A 12,262-nucleotide genomic window follows, 5' to 3' on the forward strand; every position below is an offset into this window, starting at 1 on the left:
AGTAATAAATTATTCCTTGTGTATCTGAGGTTCAAATTTTACTCTGTGTCCTGTCTTTCTTATTTGCTAAAGAAGACTGTGAACTTATTTAAAGCAGGATCTGTGTCTAATTAATTTTTAAACTTTGTAACACCAGTACATTGCAGAAATTAGACACTAACAATGCTCATCGGGTGGATGAATCGAGGAATGAGTGAATGGAGACGTAAGGAACAAGTATTTTCAAACTGTGTACATAATTAATTTGGGAAGTCAGGGAGAGAGAAACATAAAATATTGGAGGCCGGGTGTGGTGGCTTATGCTTGTAATCCCAGCACTTCAGGAGGCAGAGGCGGGAGGATTGCTTGAGTTCAGGAGTTTGAGACCAGCTAGAGCAACATAGCATGAACCGCCCCTCTCCACTCTATTAAAAATAAAAATTAAAAATTAAAAAAAATTAGCCAGGTGTGGTGGCACACGCCTGTAGTGCTAGCCACTCGGGAGGCTGAAGCAGGAGGATTGCTTGAGCCAGGCAGGCAGAGGTTGCAGTGAACCGAGATTGGACCACTGCATTCACTCCAGCCTGGGCAACAGATTGAGACCCCATCTCAAATATAAATAATGAATCACAATAATAATTTTTTGGCCGGGCACAGTGGCTCACACCTGTAATCCCAGCACTTTGGGAGGCCAAGGCAGGTGGATCACAAGGTTAGGAGTTCGAGACCAGCCTGACCAACATGGTGAAACCCCCATCTCTACTAAAAATACAAAAATTAGCTGGGCGTGGTGGTGCGCACCTGTCATCCCAGCTACTCGGGAGGCTGAGGCAGGAAAATTGCTTGAATCCGGGAGGCAGAGGTTGTGGTGAGCCAAGATTGCGCCACTGCACTCCAGCCTGGGCAACAGAGTGAGACTCCATCTCAAAATAATAATAATAAATTTTATTTTATTTTATTTTATTTTATTTTATTTTATTTTATTTTATTTTTTTTTGAGGTGGAGTCTCGCTCTGTCGCCCGGGCTGGAGTACTGTGGCCGGATCTCAGCTCACTGCAAGCTCCGCCTCCCGGGTTCACGCCACTCTCCTGCCTCAGCCTCCCGAGTAGCTGGGACTACAGGCGCCCGCCACGTCGCCTGGCTAGTTTTTTGTATCTTTTAGTAGAGACGGGGTTTCACCGTGTTAGCCAGGATGGTCTCGATCTCCTGACCTCGTGATCCGCCCGTCTCGGCCTCCCAAAGTGCTGGGATTACAGGCTTGAGCCACCGCGCCCGGCCAATAATAAATTTTAAAAAGAAAATATTGGAAATTTGATCCTGAAAATCTGCCAGAGGAAAACAAGGAAAGTGGCTTTAAAAAATGAGAGACACCTTTTCTGGAATACTGATAGTTAAAAATGGAACTGCATTAAAAAAAATTTTGTGATGTGTTTTGCTCGTAATAGTGGATATGTAATGTGGAGTACTTACTATGTGGGAGCACTTAGATTTTTTGCAGGGGAGCACTTAGATTATATCATCTAATTTACTTCACAACCTTATGAGATAGGTGTTATTGCCAATTTACAGATTAGGTAATTGAGGCTTAGACAGTTAAAGTAATTTGCCTGAAATCATTCAGCTAATAAGTCCCGAAAACAGCAGCCAAACATAGGTCAGTCTGATTCCTAAGTCTCTGCTTTTAACCATTATAATATACTGCCACTATGGGACTCCTCAAGAAGCATACTTACAAGGTTGATTTTTCTTCTGCGGTTTAATTCAGTTACGGTTATATTTCCAAGAATCAGCATCAATTGGTCTTGCACAGCTTCTGAGATCCAAGTCGGAAGACCTGGAAGGTGCCACAATAAGGCAATAGTTTCTAACAGGATTTTTACTTTTCTAAAACAATAAGAATTTGTTCCATCTTTCTTAAAACATGTCTGCTTTTTGTAACAAAAATTAAAATTGCGCCAGGCGAGATGGCTCATGCCTGTAATACTAGCACTTTGGGAGGCCGAGGCGGGTGGATCACCTGAGGTCAGGAGTTCAAGACCAGCTTGACCAACATGGGGAAACCCTCGTCTCTACTAAAAATACAAAAATTAGCCAGGTGCAGTGGTGCATGCCTGTAATCCTAGCTACTCGGGAGGCTGAGACAGGAGAATCGCTTGAACCCGGGAGGCACAGGTTTCAGTGAGTTGAGATGGCACCACCGCACTCTAGCCTGGGCAACAGAGCGAGATTCCATCTCAAAATAAATAAATAAATAATAAATAAATAAAAATTTACCCCATAAATGTGTATAGTTGTTATCTTTTTTAGGACATTTCATCATCCCCTAAAGAAAGCTTGTACCCATTGTCACTTTTTTTTTTTTTTTTGAGACAGGGTCTCACTCTGTTGCCCAGGCTGGAATACAGGGGTGAGACCTCAGCTCACTGCAATCTCTGCCTGCCGGGTTCAAGCGATTCTCCCGCCGAGCAGCTGGGACTCTAGGCATGGGCCACCACGCCCAGCTAATTTTTATATTTTTAGTAGAGATGGGGTTTCACCATGTTGGTCAGGCTGGTCTGGAATTCCTGACCTCAGGTGACCCGCCTACCTTGGCCTCCCAAAATGCTGGGATTATAGGTGTGAGCCACCGTGCCTGGCCAATGTGTAAAGTTATTATGAGTCAATCAAAAAATTTAAAAATAGGCCAGGCGCTGTGGCTCACGCCTGTAATCCCAGCACTCTGGGAGACCGAGGCTGGCGGATCACCTGAGGTTAGGAGTTCAAGACCAGCCTGGCCATGGTGAAACCCCATCTCTACTATAAATACAAAAAATTAGCCAGGTGTGGTGGTGCAGGCCTGTAATCCCAGCTACTCAGGAGGCTAAGGCAGGAGAATCACTTGAACCCAGGAGGCAGAGGTTGCAGTGAGCCCAGATTGTACCATTGCACTACAGCCCGGGCAACAAAAGTGAAACTCCGTCTCAAAAAAAAAATTTCTTTTTTAAATATTGGCTGGGTTCAGTGGCTCATTCCTGCAATCCCAGAACTTTGGGGGGACAAGGTAGGAGTATTGCTTGAGGTCAGGAGTTTGAGAACAGCCTGGGCAACATAGCAAGACCCCCACCTCTCTCTAAAAAATTTTTTAATGAAAAAAACTTTAAAATACAGTTTGACATATATCCTCCCAGACATGTAAAAATTAAAAATATTTGAGCTTTCTAGAGATTTCTATTAGAAGGCCATTGGAGATGTAATTGATACGGATAAGAGCAAGAAGTCTATAATGCAGTGCTTAAGGGTATAGTCCAAAATTGAACAGGCTTTGTTTGAATCCTTGCTTATCTACTTTTTTTTTTTTTTGAGACGGAGTCTCGCTCTGCCGCCCAGGCTGGAGTGCAATGGCCGGATCTCAGCTCACTGCAAGCCCCGCCTCCTGGGTTTACGCCATTCTCCTGCCTCAGCCTCCCGAGTAGCTGGGACTACAGGCGCCACCACCTCACCCGGCTAGTTTTTGTATTTTTTAGTAGAGGCGGGGTTTCACCGTGTTAGCCAGGATGGTGTCAATCTCCTGACCTCGTGATCCGCCCGTCTCGGCCTCCCAAAGCGCTGGGATTACAGGCTTGAGCCACCGCGCCGGGCCCGCTTATCTACTTTTTAGCCATGAGACTTGTGGTGGGATAGTTTTCTTCTCTATACCTTGATTTCCTCGTGTGTGAAATGGAGACAATAAAGGTACCTATCTCAGAGGATTCTTGTGAGGATTAAAGGAGATATTCTGTGTAAAGTTAGAGTAATGGCTGGTACACTCTAAGTGTTCAATAAAAGTTAGAGAACACACAGGAGATACAGAGGCAGTGTGTTTTAATGGAAAAAGCTGACTTTGTTTTTTTGTTCATTTGTTTGTTTTGAGACCGAGCCTTACTCTGTTGCCCAGGCTGGAGGGTAGTGTTATGATCGCAGCTCACTGCAACCTCCACCTCCCAGGTTCAAGCAATTTTCATGCCTCAGCTTCCCAGGTAGCTGGAAGTACAGCCATGAGTCACTATGCCATGCCAAGCTTTTTTTTTTTTTTTTTTTTTTTTGAGACAAAGTCTCCCTCTGTCGCCAGGCTGGAGTGCAGTGGCATGATCTCGGCTCACTGCAACCCAACCTCCGCCTCCTGGGTTCAAGCGATTCCCCTGCCTCAGCCTCCCGAACAGTTGGGACTACAGGCACGCACCACCATGCCCAGCTAATTTTTTTTTTTTTTTTTTGTACTCTTAGGAGAGATGGGGTTTCACCATGTTGGCCAGGATGGTCTTGATCTCTTGCATCCACCTCAGCCTCCCAAAGTGCTAGGATTACAGGCATAAGCCACCATGCCCAGCCAGGAAAAAACTGACTTTGAACTTGGCTTTACCACTTACTAGTTGTGTGAGTTTGGACAAATGCTTAACTTTTTTGATCCTCAGTATCTTTATTTGGATTGTTGTAAAGGATTGGAAATAACATGTGTAAAGTACCTGACACAAATTAAGCACTCAATTAAAAGTTGCTATTATACTTAATTGTGGACATATAGGTTTAATATGGGTGAGTGCTGTTGGGTTGAGCTAAGGATGTGGGATAAAATGATTTAAGGATGAACTGATTCAGTAGAATCAGCTATACTCTGAAAAATCTGAAATTTGGCATACAAGAAATAACATGAGAATCACAAGAACAGATTTTGAGTCCTGGTTCCATCATATACTGGTTTAGAAACTTTGAGTAAGTCCCTTAAACTTTTCATCATTTTCTTCATATACAAAATGGACATAAGCACACTGCCCTGCTTCCTGTGCGTTTTTTTTAAAGATATAATTTACAAATCATGAAAATTCACCTTTTGAAAGTATACAATTTAGTGGTTTTTAGTATATTTGCCTCTGTCTAGTTCCAGAACTACTATTTTTTGTTTGTTTGTTTTTGTTTTAAGAGTCTAAGTTTCAGGCCGGGCACGGTGGCTCAAGCCTGTAATTCCAGCACTTTGGGAGGCCGAGACGGGCGGATCACAAGGTCAGGAGATCGAGACCATCCTGGCTAACACGGTGAAACCCCATCTCTACTAAAAAATACAAAAACTAGCCGGGTGAGGTGGCGGGCGCCTGTAGTCCCAGCTACTCGGGAGGCTGAGGCAGGAGAATGGCATAAACCCGGGAGGCGGAGCTTGCAGTGAGCTGAGATCTGGCCACTGTACTCCAGCCTGGGCGACAGAGCGAGACTCCGTCTCAAAAAAAAAAAAACCAAAAAACAAAAAAGAGTCTAAGTCTCACTATTTTGCACAGGCTGACCTTTAACCCCTGGTCTCAAGCCATCCTCCCAACTCAGCCTCCCAAGTAGCTGGGACTCTAGGATCATGCAACCATGCCTGGCTTAATTCCAGAATGTTTTAATTATTCCAGAAATAAATCTCACACTAATTAGCTCTCACTCCCTATTCCTACCATTCCTGAGGCCCTGGAAACCACTAAGCTAGTCTCTGTCTCTGTGGGTTTTCTTCTGTTCTGGATCTTTCATATTAATTGAATCATATATGAGTGCCCCATTGTATCTGTCTTTTTTCACATAATATTTTCAAGGTTCATCCATATTGTAGCATGTCAGTACCTTATTCTTTTTTGTGATTAAATAATATTCCATTCCATATATATGCCACATCTATTGATGAATGGATTTGTTTGGATTGTCTCCACTTTCTGGCTACTATGAATAATGCTGCTATGAACATTAGGGTACACATTTTTGTGTTGACATATATTCAGTTCTCCTGGATATGTACCTATGAGTAGAATTGCTCATATGGCAATTTTGTTTAACTTTTTGAGGAACTGCCAAACTCTTTTCCAACGTGGCTGCACTATTTTACATTCATCCTTACCAACAATTATGATAGCCATCCTAGTGGGTGTGAAGTGGTATCTCACCATGGGTCTGATTTCCATTTCCCTAAGGATAGTCAACATTTCTTTTTTTTTTTTTTTTTTTTTTTTTTTTTGAGACGGAGTCTCGCTCTGTCGCCCGGGCTGGAGTGCAGTGGCCGGATCTCAGCTCACTGCAAGCTCCGCCTCCCGGGTTTACGCCATTCTCCTGCCTCAGCCTCCCGAGTAGCTGGGACTACAGGCGCCCGCCACCTCACCCGGCTAGTTTTTTGTATTTTTTAGTAGAGACGGGGTTTCACCATGTTAGCCAGGATGGTCTCGATCTTCTGACCTCGTGATCCGCCCGTCTCGGCCTCCCAAAGCGCTGGGATTACAGGCTTGAGCCACCGCGCCCGGCCGGATAGTCAACATTTCTTAATGTGTGTATTAGCCATTTATATATCTTCTTTGGACACATATCTATTCAGATCTTTTGCTCATTTTAATTTTTTGTTTTCTACTCTCTCCATTTTGCAGATGAAGCCCATTTTTAGACAGGAATACTGTATTTGCCTTTTTATTGCTGTGTTATAAGAGTTCTTAGGCTGGGCACAGGGGCTCACGCCTGTAATCCCAGCACTTTGGGAGGCTGAGGCGGGTGGATCACTTGGGGTCAGGAGTTCGAGACCAGCCTGGCCGACGTGGCGAAACCCCTTCTCAACTAAAACTACAAAAAACAGCCGAACGTGGTGGCCCGTGCCTGTAATTCCAGCTACTCGGGAGGCTGAGGCAGAAAAATCCCTTGAACCTGGGAAGCGGAGGTTGCAGTTAGCCGACATCGCCCTATTGCATTCCAGCCTGGGCGACAGAGTGAGACTCCATCTCAAAAAAAAAAAAAATTTATTTATATATTCCGGATACTAGTCCTTTGTGCACACGGGTTATCTTGTATATTAAATAATAGTGGCTGTGCCAGCGGCTTAATAAACTGTAAGATGTGACGCAAAATAAATGAAGGCGATGAAAGTGAAAGGGCAGAGATATAAGGTTCCACAGTTGGGGGGTGAACGCTCCCTACACCGCCCGGGCACAGTTTAACAGGAGCGGGGTACCCTCAATTTCCCCAGCCCGCAGGCCCCGCCCCGCCCTGCCCTGCCCTTTGACCTGCGCCGCTTCCGGTTGAAGACGTGGCTCGGGGCCGCCATCTTGGCAAGAGGCGAAGCGGCAGCGGCTCCTGTCAAGCGGGCAGCAGATCCAGAGCGGCCCGTGCTCCCCTTCCCCAGACCCTCCCCCTATCCCCAGTGGAGCCGGAGAGCGGGCGCGCCCCACCACCGCCCTCACCATGGTAAGATCCGAGCCAGGACCCGAACTCCTGGGGTCCGAGCCTCACCGTCTCTCCTTGTCGGCGGGCCTGGGGCCGGGGGGGAGGAGCCCCGCCCTGAGGGTCTAGGGCCGGGTGCTTTGCTCGGGGCTCGGGGAGCAATGTGGCCTCCTGTGCCCGGTCTCCTGGAGATCCGACGGAGCTGACTTCAGTCCATCTGTCGTCGTGCCCGCTTCCCCACCACCCCCAACCAGCTGGACTCCCTCGTCTGCTGGGACCTGCCCCTGAGATGGCCCGGCGTTTTTGCTCTGCGAGAACTTCGTGGTGGTGGTGCGGGTCCCAGGCTGCGGACCTCGGAACTGATGCTGTCCTGCCGGTTCCCTGGCGCTTAGGCTCAGCAAGCTGGGCCTGTCTCCGGAGGTTCTGGTCCTTCTTGTTAACCAGCTTGTCTCCCACCCCCGGTATTTGCTAGGCCGTTGATAACTCGAAATGCAAATCCACTGGTGTCCAGAAATTTTTCTTTTGTTTGTTCAGAAGGGAGAAATGGAGATACAGAGCGGAAAGGAGTAACTTCTAACATTAATTTATAGGACCCAAGTGTCCCTGAAACCTTCCACTACTTCCGTAGAACTCACTTGTGTCCATTTGTTAGTGTAACTCAGGGTACATACACTGTGTAGACCACTGGGAAAATGTGAGCAAGTTCCAGAGAACACAGGGTTTGCCTTCAAGCAACTTACTGTTCAGGTGAAGTAAAATGTGTATGTGGCATGTCGTAGTCAGATGTCTCACAGGAGGAGGAGTAAGAGGGGTGAGTTATCCTCTGAGACCAGTTACTTGCCTTCACATGGGTTATCTTTGTATACTCATCTGTTACAAGGATGAGAAAGGTAATGTGGTTGAGGATGGAGGAAATCAGAACTGCTGACATCACTCAATCTTTATCGCTGTGATTTGTAGATATTCATAAAGTAGTAGACATTCTTTGGTTGCAAAAAAGCTAGTAATTTATTTTTCAGTGCACCTTATGTCCTTTAATCTTTTGAAGGATGTTCTGTTCTGTTCTTTTTTATTCTTTTGTCAATAGATAACTTGATTTAAAACATCGTCCAGTGTACCTGAGAGATGACAGAATGTAATTTGGTGCCAATCCTAATCAGTTCTATTGACAACCCTTTAGATAAGAACTTGGTTAATGGGGGGAACTCATGCTGAGCTTTAAGCCACTGAACAGCTTTTCTCAGCCTCAGGTATATAAATTGCATCAAACAGGTTTGCCTCCTAAAATTTTTGTGTTGGACATAAAATTTATAGAAACTTGTATTTTCTGTTTCTCCAGGAGGTTCTGTATTTGGTTAGTGATTTTGAAACTCAGTTCCTGTTTACACCCTGGAATTAATAGTGTATTTTAGAGCTTTTTTTTTTTTTTTTTTTTTTTTTGAGACGGAGTCCCAGGCTGGAGTGCGGTGGCGCGATCTCGGCTCACTGCAAACTCCGCCTCCCGGGTTCTCGCCATTCTCCTGCCTCAGCCTCCCAAATAGCTGGGACTACAGGCGCTCACCACTACGCCCGGCTAGTTTTTTGTATGTTTAGTAGAGACGGGGTTTCACCATGTTATTAGCCAGGATGGTCTCGATCTCCTGACCCGTGATCCGCCTGTCTCGGCCTCCCAAAGTGCTGGGATTACAGGCGTGAGCCACCGCGCCCGGCCGAGCATATTTTTATTTTAATGGTAAAGTTAAGGTCTTGTATTATATAAACCAGATATAGATAATCTTTATAAAAATCTTATTTGTTAAAAGGTTATTGGAACTTAGTATTTTTAATTCATTGATAACTGAGGGATGGTAAAGCCCTACATGATGTATATAAAATATAACTTTTGCATGCTATTTTGACATGTGTACGTACACATAGAGTTGTGTCACATATTTCTGAATTATTTGGAACTTAGCATGATCCAGATACCCACAGATTTGTGTACTCTGGAGAACAATTTATCTCAGTACGTTCTGCTCTGTAGAGTCGTGACATTGGTGTTATTTCTGTGTAATGTTTTTGGGTCCTGCTCCTTTACAAACATATCCCTGGACAGTAGAAATGTCCAGATAGGGTGAAATATTGATCTGAAAGTTGTATCAAAACTTCTCGCAATTTATTTTAGCTCAGCATTTCATTATGAAATTTTCAAACATCTGGAAAAATTGAAAGAACTTTGTAGTGAATACCCATATAAACACCAACTAGATTCTGTAACTAACATTTCACTATATTTTATCATACATCTAACCATCCATCCATCCCTGTCTCCATTAAAAAAAAATACATTTCAAAGTAAGTTGCAGATATCATCACATAAACATTGATTTTTTAAAAATAAATTCCTTTTGGCTTTAGTTATTGAAGTGCAGAATGTCCTAGACTGCAAAGTTCCAATAGATAAATAAGTGAACAAATGCAAAAACAAATGCCTTCTCATGACTTCATCATAAAGTAAAGTACAAAGAAAGGCATCTTTTGATTTACTTATTTTTTTAAGAGACAGGGTCTCACTATGTTGCCCAGGCTGGAGGGCAGTGGCTATTCACAGGCACTATCACAGTGCACTATGGCCTGAAACTCCTAGCCTCAAGCGATCCTCCCACCTCCATCTCCTGAGTAGCTGGGACTGTAGACATGTGGGCCTTGATTTGATCTTTTTCTTGTATTCTGCAAATTAATGAGAACATGTTCTGACTTTTTTTCTTGTTTGTTTGGTTTTCGAGACCGAGTCTCACTCTGTCTTCAGGCTGGAGTGCAGCGGCACAATCTCGGCTCACTGCAACCTCCACCTTCCGCCTTCAAGCTATCCTCCTGCCTCAGCCTCCTGAGTAGCTGGGACTACAGGCGCATGCCACCATGCCCAGCTAATTTTTTGTATTTTTAGTAGAGACAGGGTTTCACCATGTTGGCCAGGATGGGCTCTATCTCTTGACCTTATGATCTGCCCTCGGCCTCCCAAGGTGTTGGGATTACAGGCGTAAACCACTGCGCCCAGCCCCTTTTTTTCATATATGATACAGCAGCAGCACAGCTATTTTATTCTTTTTTTTTTTTTTTGAGACGGAATCTTACTCTGTCACCCAGGCTGGAGTGCAGTGGCGCAATCTTGGGTCCCTTCAATCTCTGCCCCCCAGTTTCAAGCTATTCTGCCTCAGCCTCCCAAGTAGCTGAGATTACAGGTATGTGCCACCACGCCCAGCTAATTTTTCTATTTTTAGTAGAAATGTGGTTTCACCATGTTGACCAGGCTGGTCTTGAACTCCTGACCTCAAGTGATCCTCCCACCTCAGCCTCCCAAAGTGTTGGAATTACAGATGTGAGCCACCATGCCCAGCACTGTATTCTTTATGTATCTTTTTAATTGTGTTTTGAGAGGACAGCAGAGAATGAAAATGATTCTCTTGAGTTTCCGTTGATTTGCCGTCTATTTATGTCTTCATATAGAAGTTCACTGCAGAAACTGATAATGGGTGTGTGTGTGTGTTATAATTCTCTACAAGCTTTTGTTTTAGAATAGAAATGTGATGGATTTAAAACCCTCACTGAGTGAATTACTTTTCAACTTTTAGGTTTTGTATGTGGTCTACATTTTATTGTAATCTTCTTTCTGATTTTATATATAATAGCTTCACGTAAATAGGAAAGACAGAACAGTCCTCCCTGACAATTATAGAAACTAGCCTTAATATGGCCATGAATCGTGTGTGTGTGTGTGTGTGTGTGTGTGTGTGTGTGTGTGTGTGTGTGTGTATAAAATATTGCAGTGAATTACAAAGGAGAAGGTGACTATAATTCTGGAAGTAAGGAAACCTGAAGCATTTAGAGGTTCAAGAAAGAACTTGACTTTTTTTGAGAGAGTTGTGCATATTTATGCTGAATTATTATACCACCTGTTATTCTTGTATCTCTCTTGCACACACAATTTGTTATGGTTAGACAGTTTGCCTTCTTGCAGCCTAATATTACCATAAAATATTGTTCCAAAGTGGTTAGAACTGGAGCAGTGGGTATAAAATGGAAGTTTGTACGTTTTCTGTCACTGTAGTTTTTTTTTTTTTTTCTGTTACTGTAGTTTTCAAATGCTTAGACTTATAGAACTTTAAAGACACAGCACTTTGGATTTCATATAAACTAACCTCCTACTTTAGGGATATTTCAATAATCAATTAAGTGACTTCTCCAAGGTCACATAATTAGTGGCAAAGGCAGAACAGAAACCTAATTCTCCAGGTTTCTTAACTTGAGGCACTTAACAATTCATGTAGTTAAGTCTGTGTAGCAGAGAGTTGTTATTTAGTCCAAAGATAGTGTACTCAAACCATGTAAGAATTATTAAAAGTTGTTTGGCAAAGCTTAACTTAATGGGAGAATTTTTTTTTTTTTTTTTTTGAGATGGAGTCTCGCTCTATGGCCCAGGCTGGAGTGCAGTGGCCGGATCTCAGCTCACTGCAAGCTCCGCCTCCCAGGTTTATGCCATTCTCCTGCCTCAGCCTCCCGAGTAGCTGGGACTACAGGCGCCCGCCACCTCGCCCGGCTAGTTTTTGTATTTTTTCGTAGAGACGGGGTTTCACGGTGTTAGCCAGGATGGTCTCGATCTCCTGACCTTGTGATCCACCCGTCTCGGCCTCCCAAAGTGCTGGGATTACAGGCTTGAGCCACCGCGCCCGGCCTTTTTTTTTTTTTTTAAGCAGTCCTGGAGAGATCATCTAACTTACGGGCCCTCAGTTTTCACATCTGTAAGACAATCAAGTGCTCTTGCAAGTTCCTTTTAGATCTGGAATTTTTTTTCCAAAAATGTTAAAAAAACAAAAACTTTGTAATCATGTTTATTCTTCCTTGGAGAAAATCAGATCAAATTTCAATAGGTAAAATTGTTAACTTACCTTTTAGTATATGCTATATTTTAATAATTGTTAAACCAGTAAACATTGATGTGAGGAGGTTTATTATTTCAAGAACTTTAAGAAGACAAATGTTAATTTAGGATAGGATAAATTTATCTTGTTTAGAGGTGACTATACGTTCTAGCCGTGTTAGTAGCTGTAACAGAGAGACCTGTGT

General features: G+C 43.7%; 1 protein-coding gene across 1 annotated transcript in view; it reads left to right on the forward strand.

Moving 5' to 3' along the window:
• Window positions 1-6,995: 6,995 nt before the first annotated feature.
• Window positions 6,996-12,262, forward strand: part of ARCN1 (archain 1) — a 34,210-nt gene continuing 28,943 nt past the window's right edge. The window contains exon 1 of the mRNA XM_010367460.1: window positions 6,996-7,183. Within this exon, the coding sequence (XP_010365762.1) occupies window positions 7,181-7,183 (3 nt within the window). The 5' untranslated portion in view covers window positions 6,996-7,180. The remainder of the gene's footprint in view (window positions 7,184-12,262) is intronic.

This window comes from Rhinopithecus roxellana, chromosome 15 (genome assembly GCF_007565055.1).
Source record: "Rhinopithecus roxellana isolate Shanxi Qingling chromosome 15, ASM756505v1, whole genome shotgun sequence".
Classification (NCBI taxonomy): domain Eukaryota; kingdom Metazoa; phylum Chordata; class Mammalia; order Primates; family Cercopithecidae; genus Rhinopithecus; species Rhinopithecus roxellana.